At 40.7% G+C, this 18746-nt stretch overlaps 1 protein-coding gene across 1 annotated transcript in view; it reads left to right on the forward strand.

Annotated features, from left to right (window-relative positions):
- The window catches only part of Slc26a4 (solute carrier family 26 member 4), a 46075-nt gene extending 28782 nt beyond the window's left edge, over positions 1 to 17293 (forward strand). Inside the window, exons 10-20 of the mRNA XM_090332988.1 lie at positions 701 to 778; positions 909 to 1004; positions 2748 to 2854; positions 5206 to 5275; positions 6742 to 6834; positions 8435 to 8530; positions 9147 to 9377; positions 11472 to 11526; positions 13269 to 13414; positions 15697 to 15780; positions 17086 to 17293. Coding sequence (XP_090189114.1) covers positions 701 to 778; positions 909 to 1004; positions 2748 to 2854; positions 5206 to 5275; positions 6742 to 6834; positions 8435 to 8530; positions 9147 to 9377; positions 11472 to 11526; positions 13269 to 13414; positions 15697 to 15780; positions 17086 to 17109 — 1080 coding nt within the window. The 3' untranslated portion in view covers positions 17110 to 17293. The remainder of the gene's footprint in view (positions 1 to 700; positions 779 to 908; positions 1005 to 2747; positions 2855 to 5205; positions 5276 to 6741; positions 6835 to 8434; positions 8531 to 9146; positions 9378 to 11471; positions 11527 to 13268; positions 13415 to 15696; positions 15781 to 17085) is intronic.
- The last annotated feature ends 1453 nt before the right edge of the window (positions 17294 to 18746 follow it).

The following is an 18746-nucleotide window of genomic DNA, read 5'->3' on the forward strand; positions in this document are numbered from 1 at the left end:
ATAATCACTTTGCCAGATAGACTGAATGTTTCCTAATTAAGTTTCTGAATTTCCTTTTCACATTTGCTGTGTCTGCCTCCTGTAACTCGTGTAACATCTTGTACTAGGCAGTACTTGTGTTCTCTCCTGTTGCTCCCTCTCTGATGCCTTTGCTTCTGGTCCCCTATCTCCTTTTCTCCTGTGTTTCAGAGCTTCTAGTCTTCACCTCTGCCATGCCCCAGCTCTCTCAGCCGAGAAAAGTCATCTGACCAAATCAGAGAATAGTCCCTGTCCCCTCAGCCTCTCCCTAACTATCTATGGATCTTAGCAGAGCTTTTGCCAGCAAAGGTAAAGTTTCTGAGCTTCCTTTACACCTGCTACTACTGCCTTGTCACTGCAGCTGCCTTGGGGAAAAAGTTGAGAGCCTATGTCTCTGTGGAAGGAGGAAGGAGACACAACTTCCCTGCATAGTGCATGTGTGTGTGTGTGTGTGTGTGTGTGTGTACATACATACATGTGTGTGAGTGTATGCACACATACGGCCTTTGTTTTTGTTTAGTTCTGTGTGGTCTTGACAAATCACGCTCATTTCTCTCAGTGTGGAGCAGCAGGAGAGCGTCAGGGGAGCTCAGGTGTGTCTCAGGTCTGTGCACACCTTGTTCTAAGCTAGACAGCGCAGGGAGGAGGATGAACCTTCCTCATGAAAGTGTGTGTCTTTCAGATTGCTGGAATCATATCTGCAGGGATTGTGATGATTGCCATCGTGGCTCTGGGGAAGCTTCTGGAACCCCTGCAGAAGGTACAACCCTCCTTTCCTGTATGCAGAGTGCATCATTTTTTTCTTCACTCTCTTACCAGAGAGATAACAGGAGACTTAAAAATCATCATAGGGAAGCCTGAATAACAGCGTTCTCTGTCTCTCTTGGCAGTCGGTCTTGGCAGCTGTTGTGATTGCCAACCTGAAAGGCATGTTTATGCAGGTGTGTGACATCCCTCACCTGTGGAGGCAGAATAAAATTGATGCTGTAAGTTGTCCTCCATGCATTTTTCTTTTCTTTTTGTTGGTTGTGGGACTAGAACTCAGGGTCTAGGCACTGTCCCTGAGCATGCTACCAGTTTGAGCCACAGTGATGCTTTGGTTTTCTGGTAGTCAATTAGAGAAAAGAGTCTCTTGGATTTTCTTGCCTGTACTGGGTTTGAAGCAAGATCCTTAGATCTCAGCCTTCTGAGTAGCCAGGATTATGGGCATGAGTCACGAACACATAGCCCATTTTTCTTACACAAGGTTTGGTTCTTTTTTTTTTTTTTTTTTTGCCAGTCCTGGGGCTTGAACTCAGGGCCTGAGCATCATCCTTGGACTTTATTTTGCTCAAGGCCAGGGCTTTGCCACTTGAGACACAGCACTACTTCCAGCTATGTCTATGTATGTGGTCCTGGGAATTGAATCCAGGGCTTCATGCACGCTAGGTAAGCACTCTTATTAGTAGGCCAAAATCCCAGCTAAAGTTTGGTTCCTTAGTCTCACTTGAATGTTGGGAACCCCAGAGCAGAGATGAGAATAGTAGGAATGAACCAAAGTCTTCATGTTTTCTAAGTGAAGATCCTGTATCTGAGAAGACTGTGGAAATTCATTTCCAGTAAGAATTATTTTCCAAAAATTGCTGATATCACTCAGTTGGGAGAGCGTTAGACTGAAGAATTATTTATCCAGAAGGAAAAATTTCTTCTTTAAATCTTACTTTAAAAGGACACACATGTAAAACTCAAAACAATACACACAATATTGTATATCCATTTATTTGTTTATTTGAAATAGGGAAGGGAAGGGGGTAAACAAGATGATGGGGAGGGGGTGGAGAGAGGGAAAGTGGGACAAAAACATGAGAAGGGGTGTCAATGTTCAAGAAGTAATGCACTCACTACCTGTTGAATGTAACTGTAACCCCTCTGTACATCACTCTGACAATAAAATACAATAAAAAAAAAGAAAACTCCCTATCGATTTTGTAAGTAAAGCAGCCTTCTGTAGGATTTTAACAACCAGAAGCTAAAAAATTTTCAAAGTTCTATTCTAATGTAGATGCACAAAAAGGATTTAAAAAAAACCTTCTACATGTTAATATTAAAAGATTTCCAAGACAAATTATTAAGTGCAAAAGAGATGAGAATAGAAATGTTGGAGCATATATACTTACCAAAGAAATAAAAAAGGAACAGAGAAGGAGGCTGTGAAGGAGTAAGAGGATAAAAGATTGTGAGTTTTTTCACTGTATGTTTTTAAACTATTAATTCCCCTTTGAACCACGTAAATGTGTTACCTATTAACATTTTTGAAAAATAAATGCAGTGAGCTAGGTGTGGTGGCTCATGCCTTTAATCCTAGCTACTCAGGAGGCTGAGATCTTAGGATCAAGGTTCAAAGCGAGCACGTCACTAAAGTCCACGAGACTCTTATCTCCAGTTAACCACCAGGAAACCGAAAGTAGTGCTATGGCTCGAGTGGTAGGGCACTAGCCTAGAGCTGAAGAGCTCAGGTACAGTGCCCAGGTTCAGAGTTTAAGCCCCACGACTAACCAAAAATAAATAAATAAATAAATGCAGTCAGTCAGTCGATCTTCATAGGGCAGGCCAATTCTCACGTTAACCTAAATGTAAAATGAAGCCAGGGTATTTTTAAAAGCTATAATTTGTGGATCATCAATCTTATTTCTATAGGTAGTTACCACTTGATATCTGACACAATTCTTTTGTTCCCATTTCTCCTCTAGGTGATCTGGGTGTTTACATGTGTAATGTCCATCATTCTGGGGCTGGACCTGGGTTTATTAGCTGGCCTTTTATTTGGACTCTTGACTGTGGTCCTGAGAGTTCAGTTGTAAGTACTATAAATCCCACATTTCCTATGATTGGATAAAATATCCATAACTTTTCTATGCTGTTCTGATAAATGTAGTAAGCCTACATTCTCTCATGATATATTGTATAGTTTTATGAATTAACCACATCATGCTTTCTTAATGTTATGAAATGTAATCATCAAAAATTCCTATGATTAGGTTTGAGTCATCTCATTCTACAGATAAGAAAATTTAAAATCAGAAAGGCTTAGTAGGCTCTTTCCTAAGCTCACACAGTTACTGATTGAGAGAGCTGAGGCTTAGGATAACTGCTAAAGATATTGAGGCTTGTTTACCTCCTTAGGAGCTAATCACCTATTAGATTTACAACCAAGAACAGAATTCAAAGAGTTGATGATAACCAAAATTCATTCAAATCTGCCAAATACGGCATGATCCAATAAGCCATCCAATTTTGTGAGGTTAATATTGTTAGTTTCTGTGCAGAGTATGAACAGCAAAGATGTGGGTTAAATAAAGGGCACCTAGAGGCAGATTTCTGAAAGAGTTAGGTTTGCTTAACTTCAGACAGGCTTTGGTCAAGTGCCCTTCTGAGCCCTCCCTCTCCTCAATTCTTTTGTCTTTGTAGACCTTCCTCTCCACCCTGTTCTTGAGGCATAAAGGAAGGAGAAGCCTGGAAAACCATACATGTCTTCCACTTAGCGTAGACTTACTTCTCTCATTCTACCAGCAAGCTCTCTTTGCAGTCCCTCCCTACTCTAACATGGTGGTGACTGCTCAAGAGAGATGTGGCTTTCTGCCTCAGCATCTCAGGTGCCTAGGGTTTGGAAAGTGCTCAGGAGCATCCAAAGTTTGCTGTTAGAGAAATGACACCGAAACTGACTTAAGAGAAGTGCTGATATGCCTCTATCTCCATGTTTTCTTAGGTGAGTCTGGTTGAGAGGGAAGGATAATTACCATCTAGTAATCACCAACGATGCAACCATCTGGACAGGTTGGATTGCTTGTCTCAATCTGACAAATCCAAGGAAAGGACACAAGCAGATAGGATAAGAAGTTATGAGCCTGGGCCGAGAGTTTGGCCTAGTGGTTGAAGTGCTTGCCTAGCATGCATGAAGACCCGGGTTCGATTCCTCGGCACCATATACATAGAAAAAAGCCAGAAGTGGTGCTGAGGCTCAAGTGGTAGAGCTCTAGCCTTGAGAAAGTCCAAGGACAGTGCTCAGGCCCTGAGCTCAAGCCCAGGACTGGCAAAAAAAAAAAAAAAAAAAGTTATGAGCCTTTTTACAGGAGTCAAACAGGTTGAAAAGGAAAGCAACAGACCCCTCAGAAGAGGAGCTGGACTCCATAGAAAATGATGAGGCAGGAAAAGTGTGAGTAGAGGCAAAGTTTTATTTGAAAGTGAGATATGATGCCAGAGGAAACTGAAGAAAAGCCTCTTAGCTATTGGCAGGTTGATATATACTCCTAACCTAGATTCCTGCCTTATGCTGTCTATGATGATGTAGCCATCTCTTTCTTGGGAGAGAAAGATGAGCTTATGGATTTTAAGTGAAAAATCAGCACAATACAGTAAGCCAAGGAAAACTTGGTGGCACATTTTAGCTACTAGTTTGGTAACCAGGCTTTTAGCCAGCAAAAATCAATATCCTCCACAGTATTTAATTTCCAGTAATTATAATGCTGATCCAGAGAGTACAATGCTCAAATGACCCCAAACAGATAGTCTTTCTTTAGGAGCTGCAGTTAGCATATGTCCCTTGTCACACTTGAAGAAACATGGAATTTATCTGATTGCATCAGGAACAGGAAATCAACAGTCTGGTTGACAGGAAGGGCTTATTTCTGGTCCTCCAGGCTGCTATTTCTATAAAAAGAGGCTAATGTGATCACTCTCAGATTCCCCGTGCTTCGTCAGGAAGTTGCCATAAGTCACAAATAACTTCCAGGTGCCAAAGACTTGTAGGTTAAAGACAGATTGTACTGTGTTGTACCCCAGCCTTCTAACTGCTCTAAACCTCGGTTTACTCACTAATAAAAACAGGGTTATGGTAAGGCTTTGATAAGATTTAACATGTGAGAAAGCTCTTTGCTTATCCCACAAATTGCTATGCACGTGAAAATATGACGCTCATTATTTCTCTCAGCCATCAAAAGAGAGTCACAGTTAGTTCTTCCTGCTCCTCCAGTTCTGCACAAACACCAGCTGTTCATTTTGGAGTTAGCTACAGGAAAATGTCATCTGCAATGAGCCAGAGTCCAAACACCAGAATGATGGGCTCTTTAGTTGTTATTTCTTTTTTAACTTTTTAGCCCAAAATGTGGTTGTTCCCCTGAAGAATCCTGATGTTAATTTTTCTTCTTTTAGTCCTTCATGGAGTAGCCTTGGAAGCATCCCTAGCACAGACATCTACAAAAGTACCAAGATTTACAAAAATGTAAGTGATTTTGTTTAGACATCTGTTGGACTAGGGCTTGCTAGCCTGGAATTTGAGCGGTCATGGATTTTTCTTTTAGCCACTTAGATAGAAAGTAGACAAGACTTCTGTTGGGAGAGTCCAGGAGTCCACTCTAAGTGTCATGAGAACTTTTGGAGATAAGAAGGAAAATTATAAATGGATTCTATGACTTTTTGCATGCTAGTTGAATGCCATTTTCATATAAAGTCATTAGAATGGGGGATTTAAAAATAATTGGCAACTAGATTACTTCCAGATATTCTATCAAAAGCTGCTTTCTCTGCTATGGAAACTAACTTCTATGAGGTTAAGGAAATAAGTGGAAGATTTTCTTCACTCAGTTCTAATAAGAAATTTTCAAGTTTTCTGTCACCTAAGCCTGATGTGATATTTTACTTTATTTTTTGAATTGAGAGAAATAATATCTGATACAGAAAATTAGAAGAAGAAAAAACAAATTTACTATCCCTCGGATAGCTTTATGTTCATTGGTCACAAGTAAAATTGATTAGTGACCCTGAAGGGAAATAAAGATGAAAGCAAAGAAAGTCAAACGTAACAACAAAAAAGAAATAAAAATTTATCTACCACATATAATAAACTAAAAATAAACATATACAAATATATTTTAATGTGAACCTTAGGAAACTGTGGTTTGATTTTACCTTAATTTAAAAATTACTGGACTCTGAGCTTGGAATTCCAGGAGTTGCTTCTTAAATTTAATTTCCACAATCTTTCTATTATGTTGATCTCAGTGCTATCAAGAGCTCAAAATGGTTAGGTATGGTGGCTCAAGCCTACAATCTTAGCTACAAAGGTGGCAGAGATGGGGGATTGTGGTCCCAAGCCAGCAGGGCAAACCAATTTACAAGACTCCATCTCAACCAATGGCTGGCCAGGGCAGCAGGTACCTGTTATTCCAGATACAGGGGAAGCACAATGGCTTGGTAGAGTGGTGCACACCTATCATACCTAGAGACACAAGGGACCAAAAATAGGAGGACTGAAACCCAAAACAGCCCAGGCATAAAGTGGGGCGTTACCTTGATAATAACCACACAAACAGATATCATGGGCCTTAGGTCCTAAAATCTTACTTGGTCCCCTTGCATTATTTCTCCCCTACTTTTTAGCAAAATAATGGAGGGAGTCCATAGTGTGAACTGGCGGCAAATGATAAAAATCATGGCACCATTCTGAGTCTTGCTTATTTTGGAAATCAGGGAGTTGAATAACTGCATTCTAAGGGCCTCTAATTAGATTTTCTATGGAACTGTGAAACTCTGAGGCTTGGTGACTCCTCGCCCTCCACCTGCATGAAGTCCCAGGAAAGCTGCGCTGCCCAGCTGCTCTGCTGCTGTGGCCCAACTCCTTGCAGAACAGCAAGAAATTTAAATGAATATCTGAGACCTGAAATTGTTTGATCTTTTTTTTTATATCAGGTCATAGAACCAGAAGGAGTAAAGATTCTTAGGTTTTCCAGCCCAATTTTTTATGGCAATGTGGATGGTTTCAAAAAATGTGTCAAGTCTACAGTAAGTATTTTATCCCAAGAAATTTTGTATCTATATTTTGGTGTTTCATTCATTTACTTGTTGGACTTTTAAGTGGGAATAAGATCTATCCTCATCTTCCTTTGTGGAAGGCATTAAAGAACTATCTGCTAATATCTCTGCCTTCAGATAATTAGGGATAGAAAAACAGAGACAGTTGACTGGTAATTTAACCCACATAATTAATTCTAAGTGGCATTAACTGCTAGTTAAAAATATTAGAGATGGGGGCTGGGAGTTTGGCCTAGTGGTAGAGTGCTTGCCTAGCATGCACGAAGACCCAGGTTCGATTCCTTGGTACCACATACTTAAAAAAAGCCAGAAGTGGTGCTGAGGCTCAAGTGGTAGAGTTCTAGCCTTGGGCAAAAGAAGCTCAAGGATAGTGCACAGGCCCTGAGCTTAAGCCCAGGACTGGCAAAAAAAAACAAAACAAAACAAAACAAAAATATTAGAGATGATCTTGTGTGATTGTTGTTCTTAATGTACTTCTCTTTTTTGGCCCTTTGGTTAATCTCATATTGTTACTGTATCTAACTTTGTCATCTGGGATATTGTATATATATTTATTTGTTTATTTGAAATAGGAAAGGGAAGGGGGCGAAAACAAGATGATTGGGAGGGGGTGGGGGAAGGGAAATGGGGACAAAAAACATGAGAAGGGCTGGGCACAGTGGCTCTCACCTGAGATCTGAGGATCAAGGTTCAAAGCCAGTAGGGCACAAAAGGACCTGAGACTCTTATCTCCAATTAACCTCTAGAAAAGGGAAGTGGGGTTTGGCTCAAGGGTAGAGCAGTAGTCTTGAGCTGAAGAGCTCAGGGACAGCACCCAGGCCCAGAGTTCAAGCCCCATGACAAAACAAAACAAAACAAAAAACCATGCGAAGGGGTATCAGTGTGTGAGAAGTAATACACCTACTACCTGGTGAATGTAACTGTAACCTCTATACATTATCCCAATAATAAAAAAAAGTGTTAGAGATGAATTTCAGTTCCAAAAACGTTGCATGAACTGCATGTGTTGAGCATTTCTGTGGTGGCTGGGCCCAGATAGTGAGCAGTAGGGAGAGGGCTGGAGCCAGGGCCAAGAAACCTCCCAAACGAGAGGTAGACAGGAGGCAGCTTTGGGTTGGCAGGTCTTGCAGAGTCCTCAGGAAGCATATGGTGACCACAGGTCACCTGCAGGGGCAGATAGGAGAACCTGCTGCTGCCTTTGGTAAGCCAGACGTGGAAGCTACAAGTGCAAAGGAAGAGAGAGTGACCCATATTAACTGGACAAACAGGATGTAAGGAAACAGAACAGGTCAGGAGCTTATGAGCTACCTGAGAGGAGAGAAGAGGGGACACAGTTCTCTCTTGCAGGAAGGGTACTTGCTCAGATTAAAGTGGAAGGAATTCTGTTTTTCTGTGTTGGAGCTTTAATTTGCTTCCATCTTCCTTGATCTAGTATCAGAACTCACAATGTCTCTCTTGGCAGGCTGTCTCAAGGACTAGAATCTTGGGGAAACAGCCATTCAGATAACATTAGCCATTAATGAACATGAGGAATCAGACATTTAAAGTAACTTGACATTTATTTTCAAAGGTTGGATTTGATGCCATTAGAGTATATAATAAGAGGCTGAAAGCCTTGAGGAGAATACAGAAACTCATCAAAAAAGGACAATTAAGGGCCACAAAGGTGAGATGACATCTTCCTTTCCTCTCCATTTTCTTTTCTCAAATGAAAGCAGTTTGATGGTCTAAAATTAAACCTGTCCCTTTTACTATCCAGATGTGTACAGGAAGATGACATATGTTCATCAGAGAGCAGCTGAGCCGTTCTTGTAGGCAAGAGGGAATGGATGGGAATCAGCAGAGCTCCCTGGAAACAGGGTGTGATTTTTTTTCTTCATGAACAGCATCTGCATTATCTTTTGAAACCTTATTTTTACTGAAGGGAACAAAATAAGTACAAATTCAGTGCCAGGAAACTAAAACAGAAGGCAGTGAGTTCATAAACTTTTAGAGATAATAACTTTTGCTCAGGTTCTCCTGCCAATATATTTCATGGCAAAGTTCCACAATCGTCTAGAAATTGAGTTTCTTGGCTCCCTGTTCTTCCATTTTTCCTTCCTAGAAAACATCAAAGATTGGGCTGAGGTAAAACTCGTTCATTAAAAGTTCATCCCCTTGACATATTTGCTCAGAAAAAAAAAAAAGAAGCATAGATAGGCCTTTTAAATAGTTTGGACAGAATGCTTGAATGACATTTTGAATCATTGGCATTGAGGGTTGGCAGTCTTTTCTTTGTTTAGAATGGCATCATAAGTGATGTTGGGTCAACAAACGATGCTTTTGAACCCGATGAAGATATTGAAGATCCAGAAGAACTTGATATCCCTACCAAGGAAATTGAGATCCAAGTGGATTGGAACTCTGAGCTTCCGGTGAAAGTGAACGTCCCCAAAGTGCCCATCCATAGCCTCGTGCTTGACTGTGGAGCTATATCTTTCCTGGATGTGGTCGGAGTGAAGTCATTGAGAAGGGTGAGGTCCTGGGTTTTGGGGCAGAGGGGGAGACATGGATTTGGGGTTTTGGCAGCAGTAAAAGTACAGGAGGCACTGATTTGCAAAAGGACCAATGCACAGCTAGAGGTGAATGCTATGCAGTAGTGTGTGCTATATATTAAGCTTTGGAGCAAGACTCTGTTATATAAACTCTGGCTCTACTACTTTCTAGCAATGAGATTACACTGTGCTATCTTGCCTCTGTTTTTTCATTTGCAATAGAGGAGTGATTTACTCTACAGAGGAGTCCAAAGATTAAAGAAGCTAATAAGTATAAACTTAGAATAGTCTCCGATACATAGACATCCTTCAGCAACAATTGACACTATGTTTTATTTGTTTTCTGAGAATGTAAATGGAATGTGTAAAAAATGAAAGTGGGCAAATGAAGTATTGTATTCTATCAGGTATATGAAACCATAGGAGATAGGACCAGAAGGTACTTGGTAGGCCTAGAAAACCTGAGTGTTGTTAGGAGGTTAGGTAGAACAAGAAGCAGGTTGGGTATGTAAAAGTCAGGGTAAGAGTTTAGGGCATGCAGGATGAAACACTGATGGCATCAGAAGGAAGGTCAGTAGGCACAAGTTCATTTTTCCAATGCCTCTACCAGGCACAAGACACCAGAGGAAAGTGCCATAACTCCTACTTCTCAGGACTAAGCAGTCTAGGAAGAAAGGCAAACATTAATTTTATGAATAAAAACTTAAGTGGGTGCTTCCAAGTAGACCTAAAATAGGTCTAAATAATGCCCTGAAATAGGGTCAAGTGTCAAGTTTAGGTAACGCTTTAGGAATGTATTAAGAGGGTCTGACAGAAAGGTAAGTCAGTCAGCTAAGGCATGGAGAATCTGATATAGTAATTTGAAATCAACTCCCGACTATGATTTAGTGCACTGGGGGCTCAGCTATCTCCGCAAGGGTAGAAAATGACACTGGGGTGTGGGTGGCAGGTAGGTTTGCTGGGTGGGGGGGAAGTGCTTGCATTGGGAATAGTGTAAGAACACACTGAAAGCTTCCATTCTCTTAAAAGATCTTGGTATTTGCTCATTGAAGAACACAGTTGTCTTTGTTCATTTTACTCCAGGCATTGCTCAAATCTGCTGTGTATTGTTTATTAGACAGTGTTTAATGAATTACTTCTGGGAGGGAGTTCCAACAAATTTAACGCCAGCATATTTCCCACACTTACATGGTTGCTTTCAATTACTATATTGACTAGTATTGTCCCTAGGTCCAGTGCCGTGACTGTTTTAAGTTAAACTTTCAATGATCATTGTAAATGCACTCAGAGTTGTAAAGAATATTAGAGAAAACCTATACACCCCTTTCCCAGTGTCTCCCAATAGTAGCATCTTATAAAACTATAGCACAAATTATAATTAGAATACTGCCATTGATATATTAAAAATAGGTATCTTCCTTGATGTTTAAGTCCTTTTTTGGTCTGTTGTGGAACTTGAACTCTGGGCCTGGGTGCTGTCTCTGAGCTCTTCAGCTCAAGGCTACTCGCCCTACCCCTTGAGCCACAGTACCATTTCTGGTTTTCTGGTGATTAATTGGAGATAAGAGTCTCATGGACTTTTTAGTTCCTGGCTTGCTTTGAACCACATTCTTTACATCTCAGCCTCCTCAGTAGCTAGGATTACAGGTGTGAGCCACCACGCCCGGCTTAAGTCCATTTTTACATTTTAAATGTCATTTCAGCTACAAAGTCATATCTTTTGTTCTAATCATTGGGAACTGTTTGGAAGCTCTGTACCCCCTTTTTTCCTTCCACAAAGATTTAGAGTGCTGTGCTATTGAACATTGGATCTATCTTTCCCTGCCCTTCTCCTCCACATACAAGTATGAGGTGCCATGTTTGGCTGCCACCTCCGGAGATAATCCTTTCATCTTTATTTACACTGTCTTTATGGGTTGAAAACCTCTGGTTCTTTCCAATAACACACTTTCCACAAAGTTATAGTTATCCATGGAAGTGTTGATATTCCTCCTGAGCAAGCAATAGAATACAACTAAATTATGGGCAGATAAAGATAGTCCATGTTATTAATTGTGCTTTGTTAATTTTCAGATTGTTAAAGAGTTTCAAAGAATTGATGTGAACGTGTATTTTGCATTGCTTCAAGGTAAATGCATGTCTGTACCTGTCTATTTATAAGACTGTCCCCTGAGCCTCTGTTCCAATGTTGGAATGTGGGTACATGACATCTGAAGGCCTTATGAAAATTATTTTGTAGTATGATAAGCAATGTATAGCCAGATGATGATGGCTCGTGCTTGTAATTCTAACTCCTCAGGAGGCTGAGATCAGAGGATCTTGCTTCAAAGCCAGACCAGGCAGTAAAGCCTGTGAGAGTCTTATCTCCAATTAACAACCAAGAAAAAAGAAGCCAGAAGTAGAGCTGTGGCTCAAATAATTGAGCACCAACCTTCAGCACAAAACTCAGGGACAGAACCTAGGCTTAGAGTTCAAGCCCTAGGATCAGTACACAAAAAAGAATGTATAAGAAAAGTTGCCACTTTAGCCAGTTTTAAATGTATTTTTAATCAAGTAGCATGAATCAATCTGGTACAATTATCACTATTTTCATTTTTTTTTGCCAGTTGTGGGGCTTGAACTCAGGGCCTGAGCACTGTCCTTGGACTTTTCTCAAGGCTAGAGCTCTACCACTTGAGCCACAGCACCACTTCCAGCTTTTTTCTATGTATGTGGTACCAAGGAATTGAATCCGGGTCTTCATGCATGCTAGGCAAGCACTTTAACCACTAGGCCAAACTCCCAACCCCTATTTTCAGTTTTTTTCCTCACCATAAAGGGCATTCTACCAAGTAAATAATAATTTCTGAGGAAGTCTTTTTGGGAGTATTGAGATTTGTCCTTGCTAGGCAAGCACTCTATCACTTGAGCTAGATCTTCAACCCTTTTCGTTATAATTATTTCAACTAGGTGTTCATGCTTTTGCCTGAACAACTTTTAGCTTCAATCTCCCAATTTACAACTTTCATGTAGCTTGGAGAATAGTTATGAAACATCATGCCCAGTTTGTCTGTTCAGGTGAAGCTCAGTCTTCTCAATCACTGCTTCTCAAGTACCTGGGGCTACAGACATGAGCCACTGTACCTTGAACTGAGAGGATTTTTGAAATCAAAATGAATTTACCTTTCAATTTGTGCCACAGAGCTGGTAATGTCTGTGTAGTGGTGCAGAATCACTGGGGAAGAGGAGATTGTGATGGGGAATGCAGAACTGGAGATGAATTAGATTACTGGAATAGGAGAGTCCTCTGTGTGTGGAGGAAAGTGCTGGTGCTCAGGCTAACTTCTCTAGAAGCAGAACCCGAGACAAGGATTCTTGCACAAGTGACTGAAGGTGTGAGCATACAACAAATGAAGTTGGCTAAACACAAGTTTCAGAGATCTAGTTTTCTATTCCTGACTGCACAGTGAGGTCACAGCAGGAAGAACACCAAGGATTACATCATGTCAAACAAGGAGCCCCACCTTGGTGGCCATTATAGTGTGCCAATGAATTTATGTGGAACAGCAGGGATGGGCATGGGGAGGGACGGCAGGGGAACCTGTGGCCTCTTCAGGCAGTGTAACTCCACAGGCCAAGGAAAATCCTTCAGAAAAGAGCACAGCTATGACCACTGGCAGCCAGGCTCCCAGCGTTGGGGCAGGTACACTGGTTTGGCCATCTGGGAGTCATCATGAGAAAACCATCCCATGTGCTACTGGAAAAGAAACCCAGTCAGTTTAGAGTGGGGTCATTTAGAAATGAGAAAAAGGAGAGAAGGAACTACAAAAACTTCATATTGCTTGATGTTAGAGAAATAGCCTCTCCTAACCTTATCTCTTTCTTTTGCAGATCATGTGATAGAAAAGATGGAGCAATGTGGTTTCTTTGATGATAACATTAGAAAGGATTCGTTCTTTTTGACGGTTCATGATGCTATTCTCTATCTACAGAATCAGGTTAAATCCCAGGAGGGTCAAGATCCCCTTTTAGAAACGGTAAATCATTCTGAAATGGCAAAAGTTACACAACTTGAACATGAAACTTAGTCTGTTGGATTTCAGGCCATCTGCAAAACTTCTCAGAGTTTGTTGTCCAAGTGGGAGTAAAACCCACTCTATGGGGAACAAATAGGGACTCAGTAAGACAGCGCCAGGAAGACACATAACAGTTCTGCATGTTTGAGATTATCGATTTTTTTAAAAGGCCATAATGCCTTCTTAGAAGACAGCAATGAATCTTAGATTCATTGAGCTGTGGTTCAAAATGGTAAAGCATGAGCCTTGAGCAAAGGATCTCAGCCCCACAAGTGACAAAATAAGTAAGTAAATAAATAAATACTTGGGCCATGAATGTTGCAAAACCCCTTTAAACAAGAGTGTACCTGCTGTGTTAGACTCAACTGTATCTGCAATCAGGGTGGCATTATGAATAATTGGGATTTTGTTTTACCCTGAATATGTTAGCTAGACTATAACTAAGTGCTTCCATTGTATACTTTTGGGCTTATTGCAGAGTGAAATTGGTATTGTTAGTGACCTATGATAACAGGAACTATATACTTCCATATCTCTTCAGGGTCTAAAACAAAGGCCTGTGCATTGTAGAAGAGTGCTTATGGATGGTCCACCTTGCCTGTAGCACTTCCTTTTCTTCAGAAAGAGTTACTGTGTTTGAAAGATAGTGAGATACATCTCACCATCTCTTTATTACACTATCCCAAGTACTATCCCAAGATTGTCCCAACCTAAAGTTATACATAACTCCTATCCTTATGAGATATAATAAGAAATTATGTAACTTAATCCTTTACATAATTTTCACAGTAGAACTGCGAGATGAAAAACTAGGGGGAAAAAATGTGATTGGTAGCCAGGCATGTTGGCTCACTCCTGTAATCCCAGCTACTCAGGAGGCTAAGATCTGAGGATCAAGGTTCAAAGCCAGCCTGGGCACAAAAGGACCTGAGACTCTTATCTCCAATTAACGGGAAGTGGGGCTTGGCTCAAGGGTAGGGCAGTAGCATTGAGCTGAAGAATTCAGGGACAGCACCCAGACCAAGTTCAAGCCCCATGATCTACAAAAAAAAAAAAAAAAATGTCATTTAGTATACATTGGACTTGATTTGCCAATGTCCTTTCTCATGTATAGAGTATGACCAAATAGTTGTTGATCTACTCTGTGTGGAAGATTTAATTATAGATTATCCATAAAAATCATAACCTTTTGTTGGGGTCCTTCTTGGACATCTACCAGGGGAGTAAGATGGCGACGGAGCCCACGAATAATCCTGGGAACACAGACTCCGGAGACCAGACTCTCGGTGCAGATCTAACTTTATTTTAGAAAATGTGCTCGCTAAATACAGATCAATCAGTGGTCCCCATGTCAGCAAATAGGGACCTCCCTGAATGTGACAGTCAGCCAATGGTGTCCTGAGACACGCCCCACTCTCCAGGCAGGAGGGACTAGGCGCCCTCTGGCTCCTCTGGCGCCCTCTGACTGCTTGTGTCACTGAGTGTGTACGTGCTGAAGCACAGGTGGCAAGCAGCTGGGCTCCTGCACCACTAGCTAGGAGTCCCCACAACTTTTGCCAGGTGCCAGTAGCTCACACCTAGCAATTCAGGAGCCTGAGATCTGAAGATATTGCTCTGAAGCCAGCCTGGGCAAGAAACTCATAAGACTCTTATCTCCAATTAACCACCAAAAAAGCCAGAAGTAGGGCTGTGGCTCAAGTAGTAGAGCACTAGCTCTACCCAGGACAATGCCTGCACCATGAGTTAAAACTCAAGGAGTGGCACATTAAAAAAACAAAAAAACAAACCAAGAACTTTCCCAAACAGCCAACCTGGTTTCTAGACGTTGGTTTCTACCTCCAATAAAATTCATTTCCATCCAATTCAAGTTGGGACTCTGTACTGTCCTCAGGCCCAAGCCCTTCTCTGTGCAATCACTGCATGATCAATGCTGTACTAAGTGCTGTCAAAGAAGAAGCAGTGTTGACTGCTCAATTATTTAGGCAGATTGGGGGTGCCTTCTTAAGAGGTACACACTTCAGAGGTTGGGGAAAGAAGCTGTGAAGGAGTTTAGGTAGTAGAGAACTCTACCAGTTCACACTTGTATGTGAAAAATGGCACAGGAAAGGAAAAAGAATGAGAAATCTAGAGGGTTCTAAAATCTATAGATTATAAATGAGAAGCACCCATGAAGTGTCAAATCATTTTCAGGTGGATTGGTGCTATTATATATCTAACAAATGCTGTGTGTTTTCTTTGTCAAGATCACGCTCATTCAAGACTGTAAGGATCCTCTTGAATTAATGGAAACGGGGCTGGCAGAGGAAGAACTTGACGTCCAGGATGAGGTAGGATCATTATTTTCTTGGAAGAAGTAATTTGAACTAAATCTTGAGTAAATTGATAAATAAAGTGAATATGTCTGATTAAGGGCCATTCAGGGAAAATACAAAAACTCCTGAAAGGATGTCTTCCTAGAAAGCAAAAACAGAAAATAAGTCTCCCTTGAAAGCATTGAAGTCTTGGGCTTACAAAGATCAGTGCCTGGCAGCAAACAACACATTGGCCCTGATTTTATAACTAACTCAATGCATCGTTTCTTTTTCTAGAGACCAAGGCAATGGGATCAGGAAAAGGTGAATTTCTAGCTCAGGAATTCCAGATGGTTTAGGAATAGTATATCAGGACTGGGAACGGTATAACTTCTGTTCCTGTGACTGAGAATGGCTTAAAACAATATGCTTTCCATGAAAGGCCACTAGCTTAATGCCTAGGAAAGATAAGACCTTTCTAAGATGTCCTTCAATATCAGTCATTCTGACTCTGTGGACAGAGAACAACCTTCATTTGAATAGAAACTCAAATATAATCAAAATTAGAATGTTAGAAGCTGCTACATCCAGGGCATTTATTGATTGTCACCAAAAGGAGTCATTAGGTAGGGCTGCTATAGACAGTGAAGTGACTTAGCTTAGCACAGTGGTCTCAAGGTGAGCTTTGAAATCACATAGACTTGGGACCAAGTCCTCATTCTGCTACTACTGGCTATAGCCCAGGGCAAATACTATATCCTGTCTTCATTCTATTATCTGCATATTATATATATACATATAGTACCATAGAATTGTGAAAATTAAATAATGTGAAGTAACAAGTATAGTATGTTGAATATAGTAATGTTCAACTAATAGTAATTATAACTTGTATATAAATCTATTTTCAGTTTGATAAAGATCAAAATTAAATCCTTCCTTTTACCCTGCTAATATATACTTAAGATGAGTACAACTGAGTAACCAATACTATAAAGACTTATTTGTAAAAAGTATAACATAGCCGGTGCTGGGGTCATGCCTATAACCTGAGCTCTTCAGAAGCCTGAGCTCTGAGGATCATGGTTTGAAACCATCCCAAGAGACTCTTATCTCTAATTAACCACCAAAACAAACCAACCAAACAAACAAACAAAAAAAAACAAACAAACCAAAACAAAATGCCAGAAATGGAGTTTGTGGCTCAACTGATAAAGATCAGACCCTGAATTCAAGTCTCAGGGCCGGGGTGAGGCAGGGGGGAGGGGAGTTAATATAAACCTAAGAAGACTTAAGGAGAATTGACTGTAGTAACATTTTCTTTGTCCTTTGCCTCCACAGGCTATGCGCAGACTGGCCTCCTAAGAGTGGGCTCAGAAGGTCACTGTCAGCAAGGATTATAACACAAAACTTCCCATCTATGTCATTCTACTCAAAGAATTTCTGCAACACTATTTCTTTGGAATTCAATGCCCATTCTTTTTCTGATACATTTAAGAAATATTTGAGGTTTTTGAGCCTATTAGCCATTAAATGAGGATTAAGATGGTTTCTATGCTTTATTTATAAAACAAAAGCTTACCTCTGTGTGCATGTTGGTGAGAATGAGCCAGATGAATCACCACATCCAGAATCTGCTGATTGTTAGCATTCTGTCCAGTCCTCTGCAAAATTGGATCCTAGCTCACAGAGAGCTGGTCTGACCAGGTCAGCAGGCTCTGACCAGGTGGTGTAAATGTTCACCTAACAGCCTCTGTAGCCAGGTGAGCTAGGAAGTACCAACTATAAAGAAAAAGTTGGTTTCTATCTGACCTTGTTACCCATAAGCTGCATTGACCACAGCGTGATTAGTGAAATACAATGATTACTGCACTTACCAGTGAAAGCCTTAAAAGACACTTTAGTAGATAGCTGGGAGTATAGCTTAGTGGTAGAGTGCTTGCCTCACATGCGCAAGGCCCTGGGTTCAATTCTTTGGTACCATATACACAGAAAAAGGTGTAAGTGGTGCTGTAGCTCAAGTGAAAAAGTGCTAGTCTTAGGCTGGGAGTTTGGCCTAGTGGTTAAAGTGCTTGCCTAGCATGCACGAAGACCCGGGTTCGATTCCTCGGTACCACATACATAGAATAAAAGCCAGAAGTGGTGCTGTGGCTCCAGTGGTAGAGCTCTAGCCTTGAGAAAGTCCAAGGACAGTGCTCAGGCAAAAAAAAAAAAAAAGTGCTAGTCTTGAGCAAAAAGTGGCTAAGAACAGTGCCTAGTCTGAGTTCAAGCCCCAGGACTGGCAAGAAAAAAAAAGCCACTTTAGTAAAGAAGCCTAAGGTTTTCAAAATTATGTTTTTATTATCCATAAGTAGTTATACAAAGAAATTGCCATGTCAAGAAGCCTAAGTTTTAAAAATTATTTTAATAGTATTTAATACTGAAGTATTGCTAAATGTGACCAGATAAAACCAGAATTCAGGATCTTTTTTGAGGGAGTGGGGTAGGGGAAGATTCTGAAAACAGTTTTCCTTGAAAACTGTAAAATGGCATGATGTATTTTTTTAATTGTCATACAGAGAAATGATGAGATTTTTACAGTTTATGGAAATCAGTTTTGATAGGATAATAACCACAGATCACAATGAGAAGAAAATAAAGAAAATATACGACAATCTCTATTTTCAAATGCTGGTATTGGATGTTGTTGCCCTTATTGGGCTTGAACTCAGATCCTGGATGCTGTCCCTCAGCTGTCACTGAAGGTTGGTGTATTATCATTTGAGCCACAGTTCCACTTGCAGCTTGTGTGATGTGTGTGTGTGTGCATGCGCGCATGCGCGTGCACACACAAGAGAGATTGGTTAGAAGTGAGTGTCATGGATTTCCCCACCTGGCAGGCTTTAAACTGCTATCCTTAGATATGAGCCCTCTGGGTAGCGAGGATTACAAGTATGAGCCACCAGTACCAAAGTCAAATACAGTTTTAATTTATCTTCATCTATAGGGCTGATTATTTTGTG

Source organism: Megascapheus bottae, chromosome 5 (genome assembly GCF_031878675.1).
Source record: "Megascapheus bottae isolate mThoBot1 chromosome 5, mThoBot2.hap1, whole genome shotgun sequence".
Classification (NCBI taxonomy): Eukaryota; Metazoa; Chordata; class Mammalia; order Rodentia; family Geomyidae; genus Megascapheus; species Megascapheus bottae.